The sequence below is a fragment of the Lolium perenne genome, chromosome 3 (assembly GCF_019359855.2).
Source record: "Lolium perenne isolate Kyuss_39 chromosome 3, Kyuss_2.0, whole genome shotgun sequence".
Classification (NCBI taxonomy): domain Eukaryota; kingdom Viridiplantae; phylum Streptophyta; class Magnoliopsida; order Poales; family Poaceae; genus Lolium; species Lolium perenne.
The window spans coordinates 286543561-286561723 of NC_067246.2; the positions used below are offsets into that span (position 1 = coordinate 286543561).

Sequence of the window (18163 nt, forward strand, 5' to 3'; positions counted from 1 at the left end):
TTCTTGCTTCACCCTTACCTGGTGAATCCTTATCTGGTCGACTGGTCACTGTTTCTAGGGTTTGTGCTCCTTTTATATGAACCCTGCTTCTATTCTTGCATTGACACACAAGCCTGGCTTGCTTTGGTGACTAAGCTGATGCATGGCCTTGCTGTTGCTGCCCAGCACACTTGAGCTGTGTGCTCTCATATGCTGAAACTTGAGCCCCTGGTGGTGCTCAGGTTTGGTCTGCTGCTGCCCTTATCTTGTGCTGTCCATGGTTTTGGACAAGCACAAGTGTGCATGACACTTGGTTCTGTCCAAACTGAATTCTTTGGCTAACACTAACATTCTGGCTAGTGTTGGTGTGTTATTTTGCAGGTTTTTGAAGATGGACATGACCAGAAGATATTCTCCAAGTCATTTAGTCTAGGTTTTAGTTTAGGAACAATATTGTAATCTTCATTTTTATTTCTATTTATTATTCATCAATTCTTGTATCAAGAATATTTTAAAGACTTTGTAATCTGTGTTGTGATATCAATAAAGCCCAAGTTTTTGTTTATGAGCTATTGCTTTATGTAATATTTATATTCTGGAATAAATATTGTATTCATTATTCACTTTGAAATTCAAAGTTGTTTGATTTCATAAGTTGTGTTTTAAATTCTGAATTCCATTTTTATATTGTTCAATGCTTATTGTTAAATCTATTAACACTTGTCAAATGAAATCAATTCCCCAAATCAACAAGATACAAAAGAGATCATGTCGAAATTTCCCTAACTCACATTGCCTAACCCTAAGTGCAAAATGAGAGAGAACCTCGATTCCTCTTAGGTTTAGTTGCAATAAGGCGCGAAAATTTCCCCAGTTTTGCAATGAAATGCACATCCCATTTCTAAATCTACCCTTCGTTGTTCCTATGTTCTGGGTTATTACAGGTGATCCACTTAAGGGAAACTTGCTGCTGTTCTACAAACCTCTGCTCTTGGAGGCCCAACACTGTCTACAAGAATAGAAGCACCCGTAGACATCAGGGGGCTGGGAACCCCGCGCTAGCTCTTTTTGCAAAATTATTGGATAAGCGGATGAAGCCACTAGTCCATTGGTGAAAGTTGCCAAACAAGAATGAAAGATAAACACCACATACTTCCTCATGAGCTATAAAACATTGACACAAATCAGAGGTGATAAATTTTGAATTATTTAAAGGTAGCACTCAAGCAATTTACTTTGGAATGGCGAAGAAATACCATGTAGTAGGTAGGTATGGTGGACACAAATGGCATAGTGGTTGGCTCAAGGATTTTGGATGCATGAGAAGTATTCCCTCTCGATACAAGGCTTAAGCTAGCAAGGTTATTTGAAACAAACACAAGGATGAACCGGTGCAGCAAAACTCACATAAAAGACATATTGTAAACATTATAAGACTCTACACCGTCTTCCTTGTTGTTCAAACTCTTTACTAGAAATTATCTAGACCTTAGAGAGACCAATTATGCAAACCAAATTTTAGCAAGCTCTATGTATTTCTTCATTAATAGGTGCAAAGTATATGATGCAAGAGCTTAAACATGAGCACAACAATTGCCAAGTATCACATTATCCAAGACATTTTACCAATTACTACATGTAGCATTTTCCGTTTCCAACCATATAACAATGAACGAAGCAGTTTCAACCTTCGCCATGAACATTAAAAGCTAAGAACACATGTGTTCATACGAACCAGCGAAGCGTGTCTCTCTCCCACATAAGCATTTATTCAAACAAAAACACAAACAAAAGCACACAGACGCTCCAAGTAAGTACATAAGATGTGACCGAATAAAAATATAGTTTCAAGGGAGGAACCTGATAAATTTGTCGATGAAGAAGGGGATGCCTTGGGCATCCCCAAGCTTAGATGCTTGAGTCTTCTTGAAATATGCAGGGATGAACCACCGGGGCATCCCCAAGCTTAGAGCTTTCACTCTTCTTGATCTCATTGTATCATCCTCCTCTCTTGACCCTTGAAAACTTCCTCCACACCAAACTCAAAACAACTCATTAGAGGGTTAGTGCATAATCAAAAATTCACATGTTCAGAGGTGACACAATTATTCTTAACACTTCTGGACATTGCACAAAGCTTCTGAAAGTTAATGGAACAAAGAAATCCATCAAACATAGCAAAAGAGGCAATGCGAAATAAAAGGCAGAATCTGTCAAAACAGAACAGTCCGTAAAGACAAATTTTAAAGTGGCACCAGACTTGCTCAGATGAAAATGCCCAAATTGAATGAAAGTTGCGTACATATCTGAGGATCACGCACGTAAATTGGCAGATTTTTCTGAGTTATCTACAGAGAATTCTTCCTAGATTCGTGACAGACAGAAATCTGTTTCTGCGCAGTAATCCAAATCTAGTATCAACCTTGCTATCAAAGACTTTACTTGGCACAACAATGCAATAAAATAAGATAAGAAGAGGTTGCTACAGTATTAAACAACTTCCAAGACACAAATATAAAAAAGTACTGTAGTAAAATAAACACATGGGTTATCTCCCAAGAAGTTCTTTCTTTATAGCCATTAAGATGGGCTCAGCAGTTTTAATGATGCACTCGCAAGAAATAGTAGTTGAAGCAAAAGAGAGCATCAAGAGGCAAATTCAAAACAAATTTAAGTCTAACATGCTTCCTATGCATAGGAGTTTTGTAAATAAACAAGTTCATGAAGAAAAAAGTAACAAGCATAGGAAGATAAAATCAGTGTAACTTCAAAAATTTCAGCATATAGAGAGGTGTTTTAGTAACATGAAAATTTCTACAACCATATTTTCCTCTCTCATAATAACTTTCAGAGGCATCATGAACAAATTCAACGATGTAACTATCACATAAAACATTCTTATTCACATGCATAAAAGTGTCATTACTCTCCACATAAGCATAATCAATTTTATTAGTTGTAGTGGGAGCAAATTCAACAAAGTAGCTATCATTATTATTCTCATCAAGTGTAGGAGGCATAGTATCATCATAATAAAACTTATCCTCCATAGTAGGCGGCACCAAAAGACCACTGTTATTATAATCATCATATATGGGAGGCATATCATAATCAACATAAACTTTCTCCTCAATACCCGGAGGGCTAAAGAGATCATTTTCATCAAAACCGACCTCCCCAAGCTTAAATTCTTCCATAGCATTAGCAACAATGGTGTTCAAAGCATTCATACTAATAACATTCCCATTAGCATGCATATAAAGTTCCATGGGTTTTTTAATTTTCTCTTCAAACACATCATGTCCTAATTCAAGATAAAGTTCATAAAGATCTCTCATTGTGTTGTTGTTTTCCATTAAGCCTAACTAGTGTAAAACAAGAAACAAAAAGATGCAATTGCAGGATCTAAAGGAAATAGCTTCGAGCACACACACAACGGCAACAGAAAAGTACTTAGTTACCTGGGACCGGAATGTGAGTGCCTTTTACCTTTCCTCCCGGCAACGGCGCCAGAAAAGTGCTTGATGTATACGTGTGCTTCTATTCTTGTAGACAGTGTTGGGCCTCCAAGAGCAGAGGTTTGTAGAACAGCAGCAAGTTTCCCTTAAGTGGATCACCCAAGGTTTATTGAACTCAGGGAGGAAGAGGTCAAAGATATCCCTCTCAAGCAACCCTGCAATCACGATACAAGAAGTCTCTTGTGTCCCCAACACACCTAATACACTTGTCAGATGTATAGGCGCACTAGTTCGGCGAAGAGATAGTGAAATACAAGTGGTATGAATGAATATGAGCAGTAGTAACGGCGCCAGAAAAGTGCTTGCTGGCGTGCAGTTGATGGTAGTAATATTGCAGGAAGTAAACAAGCAGTAAAACAATAAACAAGCGATGATTGCAGTATTTGGAAACAAGGCCTAGGGATCATACTTTCACTAGTGGACACTCTCAACATTGATCACATAACAGAATAAATAAATAGATGCTAGACTCTACACCCTCTTGTTGGATGATGAACACCACTAATTGTGTAGGATTACACGAACCCTCAATGCCGGAGTTAACAAGCTCCACAATATTCAATGTTCATATTTAAATAACCTTAGAGTGCATAACAGATCAACATAACCAAACCAAGTACTAACATAGCATGCACACTGTCACCTTCACACTACGAAAGGAGGAATAGATCACATCAATACTATCATAGCAATAGTTAACTTCATAATCTACAAGAGATCACAATCATAGCCTACGCCAAGTACTACACGATGCACACACTATCATCATTACACCGTGCAGGAGGAATAAACTACTTTAATAACATCACTAGAGTAGCACACAGATAAATTGTGATACAAAACACATTGCAATCATAAAGAGATATAAATAAGCACTTCACTATGCCATTCATAACAGTGAATAAGTATTCTGTGAAATATAGCCTAAGAGACCCACACGGTGCACACACTGTCACCTTTACACACGTGGGACAAGGAGTCTCCGGAGATCACATAAGTAAAATCCACTTGACTAGCATAATGACATCTAGATTACAAGCATCATCATATGAATCTCAATCATGTAAGGCAGCTCATGAGATTATTGTATTGAAGCACATAGGAGAGAGATTAACCACATAGCTACCGGTACAGCCCTTAGCCTCGATGGAGAACTACTCCCTCCTCATGGGAGACAGCAGTGGTGATGAAGATGGCGGTGGTGTCGATGGAGGAGCCTTCCGGGAGCACTTCCCCATCCCGGCGGCGTGCCGGAACAGAGACTCCTGTCCCCCAGATCTTGGCTTCGCGATGGCGGCGGCTCTGGAAGGTTTCTCGTACCGTGGCTTTTCCGTATCGTGTTTTAGGTCAGGGACCTTTATATAGGCGAAGAGGCGGCGTCAGAAGGTCAACGAGGCGACGACACAACAGGGGGGCGCGGGCCCCCCCTTGGCCGCGCCAGCCTGGTGTGTGGTGGGCCTGTGGCCCCCCTCTGGCGGCTCTCGGGTGTTCTGGAAGCTTCATGCAATCCTAAGATGCTGGGCGTTGATTTCGTCCGATTCCGAGAATATTTCCTTACTAGGATTTCTGAAACCAAAAACAGCAGAAAACAAAGAACTGCCCTTCGGCATCTCGTCAATAGATTAGTTCCGGAAAACGCATAAATATGACATAAAGTATGCATAAAACATGTAGATATCATCAATAATGTGGCATGGAACATAAGAAATTATCGATACGTCGGAGACGTATCATGGATCACGCTATTGCTTCACACAGCAAACACCTCAGTCATAGTGAATGGAGTACCGGGGAGAAGAATCACACACTAGAGGTCTGCGGCAAGGAGACCCGACATCGCCGATGTTGTTTGTGGTCGGGATGGAGGTCTTGACGGCGGTGTTGGTGAAGGCTGTGAATGACCATCTCCTTACAAATCTGGCGGGTATCACGGCCTTGTAGAGGATATCAATCTACGCAGATGATGTGGTGATTTTCGTCAGGCCCGTGGAGCAAGAGTTGAGGACGATCAAGAAGATCCTCACAATGTTTGGCGACGCGTCTGGGCTGCAGGTCAACTACTCCAAAACCACAGCCACGATGATCCGAGGGACGGAGGAGGACAAGAGTAGGACACAGGAGATCCTTGGATGCCAGCATGCGAACTTCCCCATCAGATACTTAGGTTTGCAACTAGCCTTGCGACCCTTGACTCGGGCTGAATGGCAACCCCTCCTGGATGCTGTGGTGCATGTACTCCCAGCCTGGCAGCGAGGCCTCATTGGCAGAGCCGGCAGACCGACGCTTATAAAGTCGGTGATACTAGCAAGACCAATCCATCACATCTTGGTAGATAAACCCCCGGAGTGGCTCGTGGAGGAGGTGATCAAACACATTCGATCTTTCTTCTGGGTTGGCAAAAGACAGATAAATGGCGGTCAATGTTTGGTGGCATGGGATAGCATCTGCAGGCCAACACGCCTTGGCAGATTAGGAGTGAAAGACATCAGGCTCCATGGTTTAGCTCTTCGAGCGAGGTGGGCGTGGCTTCAGAGAACAGATCAGAGCCGTCCGTGGCAGGGTTTATCGATGGTGCTCGATCCGGAGGTGGTGGAGGTGTTCCAGAGCCTAGCTAGAATTACGGTTGGAGACGGGAGAAAGGTCTTCTTTTGGAAGGATCACTGGATCAACGGCAGATCAGCGGAACATATTGCCCCCTTGGTGTTCTCGACAGTGTCCACGAGAAGGAAAAACAGCAGACTCGTCGCAGAGGCGTTGATGGAGAATGAATGGTTGTCTGATATAGACATGGACTTGTCGGTTGAGGGATGTGTGCAATGTGTCAGGCTATGGGAGGAGATCGAGGCTGTGCCCAGAGACAACCAAACCCCGGACTCCTTCTTCTGGACGGGATCGGCCTCAGGAGCTTATTCCGCGAAGGACACATATCGTCTGCTTTGCCAGGGATCTACGCAATTCAACATGTATGAAGCAATCTGGAAATCCTTTGCCCCACCCAAAGGAAAGATCTTTGCTTGGTTAGCCGTGAGGTATCGTCTCTGGACCTCGGATCGGCGACAACGCCATGGGCTCCAGGAGAATATCGACCCTTGTGCGGTTTGCTTACAAGAGGAGGACACCGTTGATCACATCATCATGCAATGCCCCTATGCTCGCCAAGCTTGGTTTGGGTGCCTAACTGTTGCGGGGCTAAACATTGTGGAGCCAGGGAGAGATAGCCGCTTGGAGCCATGGTGGGATGCGGCGCGAAGCTTGGTTTGCAAGAAGGACATGAAAAGCTTCGACACGCTGGTGTTGCTCACGGCATGGCGGTTGTGGAAGCAACGGAACGCTAGAGTTTTCGGAAACACGGTGGAGCAATGCAACACGACGGAGCTCCTTAGGAGGATCGCAGACGAGTTCAACATGTGGAAACTCGCTAGAGTAGGAGGGAGACTTTTGATGCCGCGAAAGTAGGTCTCTTTGTATCGAGTGTGTGAGTGGGCTGGCGCATTGTTCGCAATGTTGCTTGCCGTCTTGTAAATGTTCTATACTCCCTTCTATAAAGATTTGGTACGCCAATTTGGCGTACCCTCGAAAAAAAGACTTCGGTCGGTGAGCTTGTTCCGTACTTTAAGTACTTTGACTTGGCTAGCTTGTTTGAGATTTGGGTTTGTGGAGAATCAGATTTAAGAGTGGTTAAGTCAGTTTGGACTGCTGCAATTTTAGCACAAAGTAGTTTTAGAAGATTAACACTTTGAGCACGCAAAAGATGTCCGATTGAGCTGAATTTTGGTTAGTATGTTGAAAACTCATATGTCTGCTTGTCTACCAAATTTGGTGTTGATTGGATCTGCGGTTTAAGAGCAGTTTGTTGATTACAGAAGGAGACAACAATTGTGATATCTCTGCTTTGTTGTATCTTGCCTCTTGTGGTTGTTGTTGTTGCCGGTGGGCGATAATCCGAGTGTGTTGCAATCTCTAGATGTTCTAGAGAAGACTATGTACCCAGATTGGTCATAGTGAAGCTTGCATGGACACCGGCGGGTGAGGGTGGCCATGCCTAAGAAGGTGGCGTGGAGATCGAAGTGAAGCGGACACCGGGGGTTGACGAGTTCCTGGATCCTCTTGTCAACGAGGAGCTGGAGCCAGTACGTGAGGAAGCCATGGAACTCCGATGTGTGGCTTCTGGTGAGGTGGGCGCGGTGGATCGGCCCCGGGTGCGCGACGAGGACGATGAACACGGCGGATGTGACTGGGAAGAGATCATCGTCGATGAGGATGAGCGGGGTGGAACGCCAGACCACACACCATCGGCGGGATTGAGCGTCCGTGCGTGCGGCATCCTTGACGGGGAGGCGGGAGACGATGTTGTTAATGGGTGTGTCGGGAGGGGCGTTGACGCGGTCGACGATGTCGCTAGGGGGGAGGACGAAGAGCTGAGTTTCGACGGAGACAAGCAGATTGGGAAAAGTGCAGTTTGTGTGGAAGACCAAGCACGGCAAGAACCCTTCACTCGTTCAAGTCGTTGTTCAGGAAGTCGTCCTCCTGCGTGATTATTGGGAGGGTGTCAATTATACCTAGCCATGGGCAACCTAGCCTGAAAAACTCGGATCTAGGCCTGAAAATGTTGGCCCTACAGCCGGGCCAAGCTAGGCCTGCGTAGGCTGAAAACGCCATTTTACACTACGGCCTGATGGATTTGGGGGATATTTGGTTGGGCCGGGCCAGGTTTGGGCCTGATTTTTTGGCGACGGGCTTTCCTCGGTCCGGCGCGAGGCCTGGCTCGACACATGGCCAGGTATAGTGTCAATGGACGTAGCCGCCGCCGGCCGGAAGGCGTCTTCTACATCATCTGCGTCATGGTCTAGACGCAGGAACTGGGCCGCCATATGAGGGCTTGGAGATACCCGGGTATCCATGGTCGTCGGCCTGCCGCCAGGAGCGCCGTTGTGGGGGGCGAGGGTATCAAGTGTAGAGCTAAAACCGATATTTCGCTTGCCACTCTGCACAACAGTGAGAGTGCATAGGACGTCTGGTGGTAGTAGTTTTTGATGGAACCGTGGCGGGGGTTTACGCGTCAAACCCTAATCGTATGTACCTTGTTCCCGAGCTTTTTGTTCTTGATTGTCCGGATTTCTTTTCTATGGTCGGGTTGACGTAGGAAGCGAAGAATGTTTGAGAGGTTGTGGTGAAAGGACGGGTTCTTTTCAAAAATTACAACATTTCTATTCGAATCAAGTTCTACAAATCCACTTCACAATTTCTCTTAAAGAAAATTCTCTTAAATTGTGTTGACATTATCTCGGTCTATATACTAATTGTATACCATATTAAATATTCTTTACGGTAAATCTAATAGAACTGATTTGATATTCTTGATACTGATATTTTTTCTGTAAACTTAGTCGAAGTTTACATGGTTTGATTTTGAAAAAACCAATATGTGTACTATAGAATAGAAACAACTCGCTATCACACATGCCCATCTGTTCGATTTAGGTGTCACACGTTGCAGATTCATAGTACACGGTGTCCTGCGCACCGGTGACTGATAAAACCTTCATAGACTATTGGCACTTGCAGCGACAGCAGGCGGTGTCACGGCACCCAGGGTCGGCCACCCACTACCTTAAACCCGTCTTTTGTGTATCGTGATCACCGGTACTGAGGCGACGGCTCCCACTCACACCGACTGAGAGCATGTCTAGTAGAGCCCCTAAACCCTCAAACCTCTATAGCAGTTTTACAGGTTGGAAATAGCCATTTTTGTGCATTTTTACAGGTTGAAAAACAGGGGTAAAGAGTAGAACCCCTAAACCCCTAAATAATGCAGTTTGAGGGTTCTAGTCTTTGGCTCAACCCCAACCCCTAAAACTGTCATATGCCATATCACAGATTTCATCACATATCATCATTTCACATATCACAAATATCATCACATTTCACATAAAACAATAAGCATTGTAGTTATTTATTACAACACCAAATAGTACATTCGCGCACATAAAACAATAATCATTCAAATTGTTACAACAATGTTGGACCATACAACAATAATTGTTCGAATCAAATAGAACAAAGGTAAATCATGCGGCACGGCGCTGCCCATCCAAATGCCACTGGTGCTCGACTAGATCATCACGGAGACGACCATGAGTGGCTGCATCTTCAATCTCACGATGTGCTTGAAGAAAAGCTTCTACACGAGAAGGGTTTCTTTCCGGTTGCACACGTGTGCCAACATTGTCATAGAAACAAGGCAAGTTTAACCCCCTCTCATCTTCTAGGATCATGTTGTGTAGAATCACACAACACTTCATGATGTCCACCAAGGTTTTCTTGTCCCAAAACCGAGCCGGACCCCGAACTATGGCAAACCTTGCTTGCAAGACACCAAAAGCTCTCTCTATATCCTTGCGGGCTGCCTCTTGTGCCCTTGTGAAATGAGCCTCTTTTCTGGACAAGGGCACCCCATTTTTCTCCTTGATGGACTTCACAAGAGTTGCCCATTCGGGATAAATGCCATCGGTGAGATAGTATCCCATTGAGTAGTCATTGCCATTGACTGTGTAGTTGCAAGTTGGAGCATCTCCAGAAATTATTCTTTTAAACAAAGGAGATCTATTGAGCACATTTATATCATTGAGTGTTCCCGGCAACCCAAAGAATGCATGCCAAATCCATGTGTCCTCCGATGCCACGGCCTCAAGCACAATGGTAGCATCACGGCTTTTACCGCAATACATTCCATGCCATGCCTTTGGGCAATTTTTCCATGTCCAATGCATGCAATCAAGGCTACCTAGCATCCCGGCCATCCCCTTTTTTCATTGGTTTCCATCAATCTTTTTGTATCTTCCTCGTTTGGTGCTCGAAGGTATGTCTCACCATACAACCGGATAACTAACTTAGCAAATCTACGGACGGATTCCGTGGTTGTATCTTGCCCAATGCGAAGATACTCGTCCGTGTAGTCCGCGGGTACACCATAGGCCAGTACCCGCATTGCCGCCGATATCTTCGGTATGCACTAAACCCCATGATACCGGCGGCGGATCTACGACGCTTGAAATATGTGGAGGCCGCCTCACAGTCGATGACAATCTTCACAAATAGACTACGGCGCATTCGGTACCTTCTGCGGAAGAGGCGAGGAGGGTACGTAGGTACCTCGGCGAAGTAGTCTTCCATCAAATGCTCGTGTCCGAGAGCGCGGTTCCGGTAGATGGTGGTTCGCCCCATCGTCGACCCTCTCCTCTGATCCATCAGCTTCGCGCGGTCTTCAAACGATTGCACCTCGACGAGGAGGCTCATCATCTCGACATCATCGTCTTGCAACAACTCATCAATGTCGGAATCGTCGGATGTCGACCAATCCGACGAATCCGACATCGAGTCCATGACAACGTTGTTGTTCATCTCCATCTGCAAAAAATCAACCATCAATTAGTGCTACAAAATGAAACAAAAAATGAAACAAAAGAAGAAAAAAAGAACATGCACAGGCGGAGGAGGCCAAGGCGCGAGGAGGAAGCCGGCGGGCGAGCGAAGCGGGAGGAGGCGAAGCGGCCAAGCGGCGGAAGAAAGCGAAGGCGCGGAGGCGGGCGGGTGGAGAAGCGGCGAAGCGGGCGAAGCGGGCGAGGGCGCGGTGGAAAGCGAGGCGAGGCCGAAGCGAAGCGGAAAGCGAGGCGGAGGCGAAGCGCGGCGAGGCGCGGGCGAAGCGGGCGGAGGCGGGAAGCGAGGCGAAAGCGAAGCGGAGGCGGCCAGCGGAGGCGAGGCAGCGAAGCGAGCGGCGAGCGGGCGAAGCGAGCAGCGGCGAAGCGCAGCGGGCCGGAAGCGGCGCGAGCGCGGCGGAAGCTGGCGGCGGCGGGACAGCGGCGCAGCGGAGGAGGCCGGGAGGAAGAGGGAGGAAGAGGAACGAGCTGAAATGTCCCTCCCGCGCGTGTCGGAGGCGTTTACAGGTCGGGGACGGGTTGGATTGCCCAACCCTCGTTTCTACAGGCCAACAAGGGATTCCCAGGTCCGACCTGGGAATTTTTTTACAGTTTTACAGTTTTAGGGGCTCTAGTCTTTGCGATTTTTTCGTCAAAAACTGTAAAAAAGCGGTTATTTTTACAGATTTAGGGGTTTAGGGGCTCTACTAGACATGCTCTGAGGCAGGAAGAAGCCAACGAGGCGAGGGCAAGGAGCTAGCCGGCAAGAGTTTTTTGTCTGCTCGATACGCGCGTGGCCGATTCGGGCGAGCACCATCTGCTCCGGCGGCAAGGCATTCATTGGCCGTTGCAGTCTGCAGAGCGAGGAAGACGGATCCGAGTGTCCGAGGCGAGATCTGGATCGTGGGCTTGGCTGTTCCTGACCTGGGAATGCAAGATGATGCTGACCCGGGCCATGTTACCTTTGTCTCGTCTCCTGAAAGCTTCCGATTCGATCGGAGGAGGCGGCAACGAGTCCGTTAAATGTTCCTTTTAGCTGTCGTGTTTCCCTTCGGGATAGAATGAGTGCAGTAGGCTTCGGTGAAGGTAATTCTAAGTGATTTGCTAAGTTTGTGCTCAGTTAAGTTCTACACTATTAGATTTGTTTATCTGATAAAGCAGATGCTTTCGATGGAGTACGAAATTATGAATGAAAATTTTAATATGTGTACATGTCTTATGTGCACATGTAAATTTCATGAAAAAAAAACACAAATATTGTGTGGCATGTGTAAACAAAAATTTGATTCTCCAGGTATCTTTTTTAGAGCATAGTAACTTCGTGAAATCTTGTAAGCATGCAAAAGGCTTGAACATTTACGTTGAAGAAAATTAGATTATTTACATTTATTAAAATATTTTATTTCATTTACTATGCACATGAGGAGCATATGCTCACGGTAACCCGAACGCCGTCCTCGCTTGTGTTCGTCAATATGGCTTTCGTATAGATCTCTATTTTCAAAATGCAAAAATAATATTTATTACGGCACTACATAGATGTATAATTCTATTAGATATATATTGATTTAGAATGTCACTAGAAAATAAACAAAAATCACTTTTGATCTAAATATTTGTCTGTTCTGTAGAGCGCGTCCTAAATTAGTTATCACAACTTTTTTTTTAATAAGGGAACCTATGCAATGAATCGTGTCTAGATATATCCGTATATAGACCAAATTTGACCAAACCCACGACAACTAAGTTGGGACTGAGGAAGTATATACATATATATACTACACAACTATATGTATACTTACAAAATGATCAACTTTTTTAGAATTTCTGATTATTATTTCCATTTTAAAATGTTAAAGACTCCATGCATGACCTCATCTTCTATGAGCATGTCTCAAGCTTGTGTTCAACAACCTCTGTATGCAGCCTTCTACGTCATTACACCTGGCAAAATAATGTTTAATGTCATATTTAATATGTGTGCACATTAGGTGGCAATTTTAGTGTTGATCAATAATTTGTGTGCTTTATTTATATATGCACAGTAGGTGGCAATTTTAGTGTTGAAAAACAATAATTTGTGTGCCTTGCAATTTTAGAGTAGACCATTTCTAGTATATTTGCAGGAAAATACACTCGTCAACCCATGAGATTTTACCTTCAAAGCCAAGTCCAAAAATACAGGTCGAACACGAAACTTATCATGACAGGTCCATGTACCCAAAATCAATGTCAAAGCAAAACCTAGTATGTGGAAAATGGAAACGGGGGGCACATAAATTCGAAATTCTCCGCCCACACTTGCTTTCATTCACCGCAGCCTCTCTCCTCCGTCAATTCCCTACGCCATCGTGCGCGTCGAAGGTCAAGACAACGCAGCTCCTTCTAAATCCAAATCAAGACAAGAGAAAACCCAGCTGGGACTCGCCTCAAATGCGCCGGCCACGCGCCGCCCCCGCACGATGAGCCTCGCGGTGACAGACGCCGGCGGCGACCTCTTCGCCGCCAACCTCAAGGGCGCGCTCCTCGCCGTCGCCTCCTCCGCCTTCGTCGGGGTCAGCTTCATCGTCAAGAAGAAGGGCCTCCGCCGCGCCGGCGCCGCCGGCACCCGAGCAGGTCCGCTCCCCACACGCCCTTTCTGGTCCTTTTCGGTCTTCTCGCTCTAGCTCTAGGTCTTTCTGGTTCCTTCGTGAGAAAGGCGGATCCTTTGTGCCCAGTTCGGCCGATTCCACGTATCTGATGATGTGACCTTCCCTGTCCTCTGAAAATTGCAGGTGTCGGAGGGTATGGGTACCTCTGGGAGCCGCTCTGGTGGGTCGGGATGGTCACCAGTAAGCCTTCCTGATCCTCTTGTCCTTCATTTGTTCCTGATGATCATATGAGAACTGGATTGAAATGCTTCAGCAAAATTGCAACTTTTCAGTGCTTGTCGGGGAGACGGCCAATTTCGTGGCTTACATGTTTGCGCCAGCCGTCCTCGTCGCGCCGCTGGGCGCACTCAGCATTATAGTCAGGTACAATTGCCTATGATTTAGTTCGCATGTAGTATAAATTTCAAATTCATCTGTTCGGGTTTGTTCTGATACGCGCATGTGTGTGCTTCTGTGATGGTTTTTTGGGACAGTGCTGTTCTAGCCCATTTCATGCTGGATGAGAAGTTGCAGCGGGTGGGCGTCCTGGGCTGTATTCTCTGCATCGTTGGGTCGACCGTGATCATCCTCCACGCTCCCGAGGAGAGGTCCCCGAGCTCGGTGGAGCAGATTTGGGGCTTGGCAACACAACCTAGTAAGTTTCCATGCTACCTCCATTTGGCTACTTGCCTTCATAATGAACTTGTCTCTTGACATTTTTCCTGTAATGTTGTTGCAGCCTTCCTTTGCTATGCTGCTCTGGCAGTGGTTGTGTCATTGTTGCTTATGCTATATTGTGCTCCACGGTATGGGCAGGCAAACATTATGGTGTATGTTGGTATTTGCTCAGTTGTTGGATCCCTGACGGTAAATGTTCTGCACCATGCGCGTCTGGTTTCTTGTAGTTTGTTGCCATATGAGAAAATGACATATGTTATATGCTGTGTCTTGTTAGGTAATGAGCATCAAGGCTGTGGGCATTGCAGTTAAACTTACCATTCAGGGTGAAAACCAAGCCGAGTATTTCCAGACGTGGGTGTTTGTGACAGTTTCGGCAATATGCTTAGTTATCCAGTTAGTTTACCTGAACAAGGTGCTGATTGTACCTGAATTTTGCTTGAAGCTCTGTTAGATAATGTTTCATGGGCTGTGCCGACCACATCCTAATATTCTGACCACAACATTATGTGTTATGTTAACTTTCAGGCATTGGACACTTTCAATACAGCACTTGTTTCTCCCATCTATTATGCCATGTTCACGACCCTCACTATTTTAGCAAGTGGCATAATGTTCAAGGTGAGCAATTTTAAAACTATACTCCGTATATTCGAAGACATGAGTTATCCTTCACCCTGGTATTAATTGGTTAGTTCATTTCTGTTTTTTGAATATCCAGGACTGGTCTGGGCAGAGCGCAAGCGTTATTGCCTCCGAGACATGTGGATTTCTTACAGTTCTTGCTGGTATTGTTGTGCTACATTCTACAAGAGAACCTGAGCAGACTATTTCCGGAGGTAGATGCTTGTGAAGCTTGGTACAATTGCAGCACAAATATATCTTATTCCAACGCACTGATCATTTCTCTCTCCATATCACTGCAGACCTTTACACACCTCTCCCTCCAAAGATATACTGGCACATTCAAGGAAATGGTGATGTAGGGAAACAAAAGGAGGACGACTTGCTTCCCCGTGACTTTATCACTGTCGTGCGACAAGATTACTTTGTCTAGAAAATTTCCAGGACGGCATAGTGTTTCATGTGCCGATGCTAATTCCCTCCAGACCTTCATGTGCCAATGCTATAATTCCCTCTAGACCTTCATGTGGAGATGAAGCCTGTTGTTCACAATATAACCCTCGCAAGACCATCTTGATACCAATGACCAAGGAAGTGTAAAATTTTGTAGAGATCATGGTGTACCATGACCGGTCATTTGCATCCAAGCGAAGATGCTGTAGGAAGTTTATCAGGGTGTAGATTTTCCTGTCGTCTGATGTGAATATCAAGCATACAAGGGTTACTATTCCTAGTGTGACATTGTGTTAACCCTTGTTGGCTCCGGGGTGTTTGTCAATGTATGTTTTGAGGTTGCATTGTACAGTCCATTGTGTCTCTGTCCATCAGAAGTAGAACACGATTTGTCAGCTCCATCTTGGCGGTCGTTCTGTTTTGCCTGTGTGATTAAAGGTGTTAGAGTACGTCATGGGCCTGGCCCGTTAGTCTTATGGTTTGCTTAGGGGTCAAGTAAGCCTTGCTTGGGAGTCAAGTAAACCTCTCTATATATGGAGAGGAGATGTATCAATCTAATCAAGCAAGAATTAAGAAGGAAATCCCTTCCCTCTTGCCCGGCCGTGGGCAAAAGGCCCCCGGCCGGCCTTCTCGCGCCCTCGCAGCCCTCTCTCTCCCTCCCAAATCCTAGCAGCCACATAACACTTGGTATCAGTTTTCCCGGGTTCAATCATGTCCAGCCCTCCACCGAGTTCTTCGCACCCACCGCCGCTGCAATCCGACGTCCCCGCCGTTCTCTCCCCGGCGGAGATCACCGCAGCCCTCCGCGATCTCGCCACCGCGGTCCACGAGATCCACCTCTACTTGGCTGGCCCCTACGGGCCTCCGCCGCCGGCGGCGCTGCTGCCGTGGCAGCCGACGCACCAGGCGGCCTCCGCCGCGATCGCCGGGCTCGCAGCCGACGTTGTTCTTGTCGTCGCCGCCACCCGACGCCGGCCGCTGCTGCGGTCCCAGCCGCCGCTGTCCACCATCTCCTCGCGCCGGGGTCCCTCTTCTCCAACGGCCGCCGCCTTCTTCCCCACCGGACGCTGCAGCGGCAACAGCAGCCCGCCGCCGCCACCAACGCCGCCGGCTGCTGCTGTCCTCACCGCCGCTATCCGCCGTTCGGTGGGCAGGCCAAGAAGCGGCAGCTGCCGTCGCCACCAACACCGCAGCGCGGCCGTCGCCGCCACCGACGCCGTCCCTGCCTTTCGGCGGTGTGGGAGCGACCTTGGCCCCGGGCTCTACATCGACACCGCCCGGGATGCCCTTCCACCATGTCCGTTTCCCTCCGTCGCCATCACCGCTTCCGACTTGGATCGCTATCCGCCACGTGTCGGCGGCGGTGAGGCTGCAGGCTGCTGCGCGCGGCCTCCTAGTGCGTCGACGTGTGCGGGAGATGCGTGATCTGCAGCTGCAGCTCCTCCAAGTTGCGCTTCGTTGCGCAAGGGACCTCGATCTCGTCCGCTGCGTTGGGGATCTTGGGCGTGCGGTTTCCCCCACGGGCGGCGAACATGTTGTTTTTCCCGCGGGCAGCGACCTCAAAGTCTGCGCCATCGACAGTCATCCGGCGGGGAGAAGGCATGGTGTCACCGACAGGAGCGCACCGCGTAGCACCACTGCATTCCGCCGCCAGCCGCCGCGCGGGCTCCTTTTGTCCCGCTGGTTTCCATGGGATCCAGGTGGTTGTACAGGTGCACGTCCGACGGGCGGATGGTGTCCACTTTATGTTCAGGGGTCAACAATAAAGCGTCCCAGTCTATTTCAGGTTGAGAGTAATAAAACAAGCCGAGATGTAAAAGGCTCGTTTTTAGGTATTAGGGTTGTGTTGCATCGAGTCATGGTTTGTTTAGGTTGCAGCTCGAGGACGAGCTGCATGTCCAGGTGGGGTGTAGTGTTAGAGTACGTCATGGGCCTGGCCCGTTAGTCTTATGGTTTGCTTAGGGGTTAAGTAAGCCTTGCTTGGGAGTCAAGTAAACCTCTCTATATATGGAGAGGAGATGTATCAATCTAATCAAGCAAGAATTAAGAAGGAAATCCCTTCCCTCTTGCCATCGGCCGTGGCCAAGGCCCCCGGCCGGCCTTCTCGTGCCCTCGCAGCCCCCTCTCTCCCTCCCAAACCCTAGCAGCCACATAACAAAAGGTTTCTCTGCTGCTTGTTCATTCTGCTGTACCGTTCGGGTGTATATTAATATAGTATGATATATATGACATGTTAAATATGATCAGGTTTTCATCATACGATCCTACCTTTATGAACAGAAAACGATGTCTCAACTCTCAAGTCCAACTCATGCTTGACAGTTGTCAAAAACTGGATGCAACAGAACATTTGAGAAAACAGGCAAAAAAATGGACTGGAATGGAAATTCGGTGAAACGGCTTTTCTCCTGATTCAGTTTGTTCGGTGCAACGCAGTGCCGCAGTGGTGGTTCCGGGTAAAATGTACTAGTACTAGATTGATAGGCCTCTGTTCAAGTTTTAACCCAGGAAACCTGGTCAAGCTTTTTCTCCCTTGGCAGTATCTTTGCAGCATTGCGCCTCACGTTTTCGCTGCCTGTGTGACAGTTATCGTAAGACTTGCCTGTAGACAACGAAACAGAGCTCTTTGGAGAGAAAATGCGAGCTCCTTCGTTGATGAGAGAGTACGTGGCCTGTCTTGTTTCACCTCAGACGAAACTGGAGAAACAACTAGCCAAATGACGAACCAAACCTTGATCCACCAGACCAAACAGACACTAAGAAAACAATCCACCAGACCAAACTATCTTACGTATGGAACAGGGGGAGTACATTTTACAGCGATGAGACGAAAGTGACGCGCAGCAAGGCGAGCTTCAGCATGTAG

At 46.9% G+C, this 18163-nt stretch overlaps 1 protein-coding gene across 1 annotated transcript; it reads left to right on the forward strand.

Annotated features, from left to right (window-relative positions):
• The first annotated feature begins 13214 nt into the window (after positions 1-13214).
• LOC127344204 (probable magnesium transporter NIPA6) lies at positions 13215-15696 on the forward strand. The gene is made up of 9 exons (XM_051370426.2): positions 13215-13528; positions 13687-13743; positions 13836-13926; positions 14037-14197; positions 14282-14409; positions 14498-14635; positions 14749-14841; positions 14942-15059; positions 15147-15696. Exons 1-9 carry the CDS (start codon positions 13375-13377, stop codon positions 15275-15277), a joined length of 1071 nt encoding a protein of 356 aa, XP_051226386.1. The 5' UTR covers positions 13215-13374; the 3' UTR covers positions 15278-15696.
• Positions 15697-18163: the final 2467 nt, after the last annotated feature.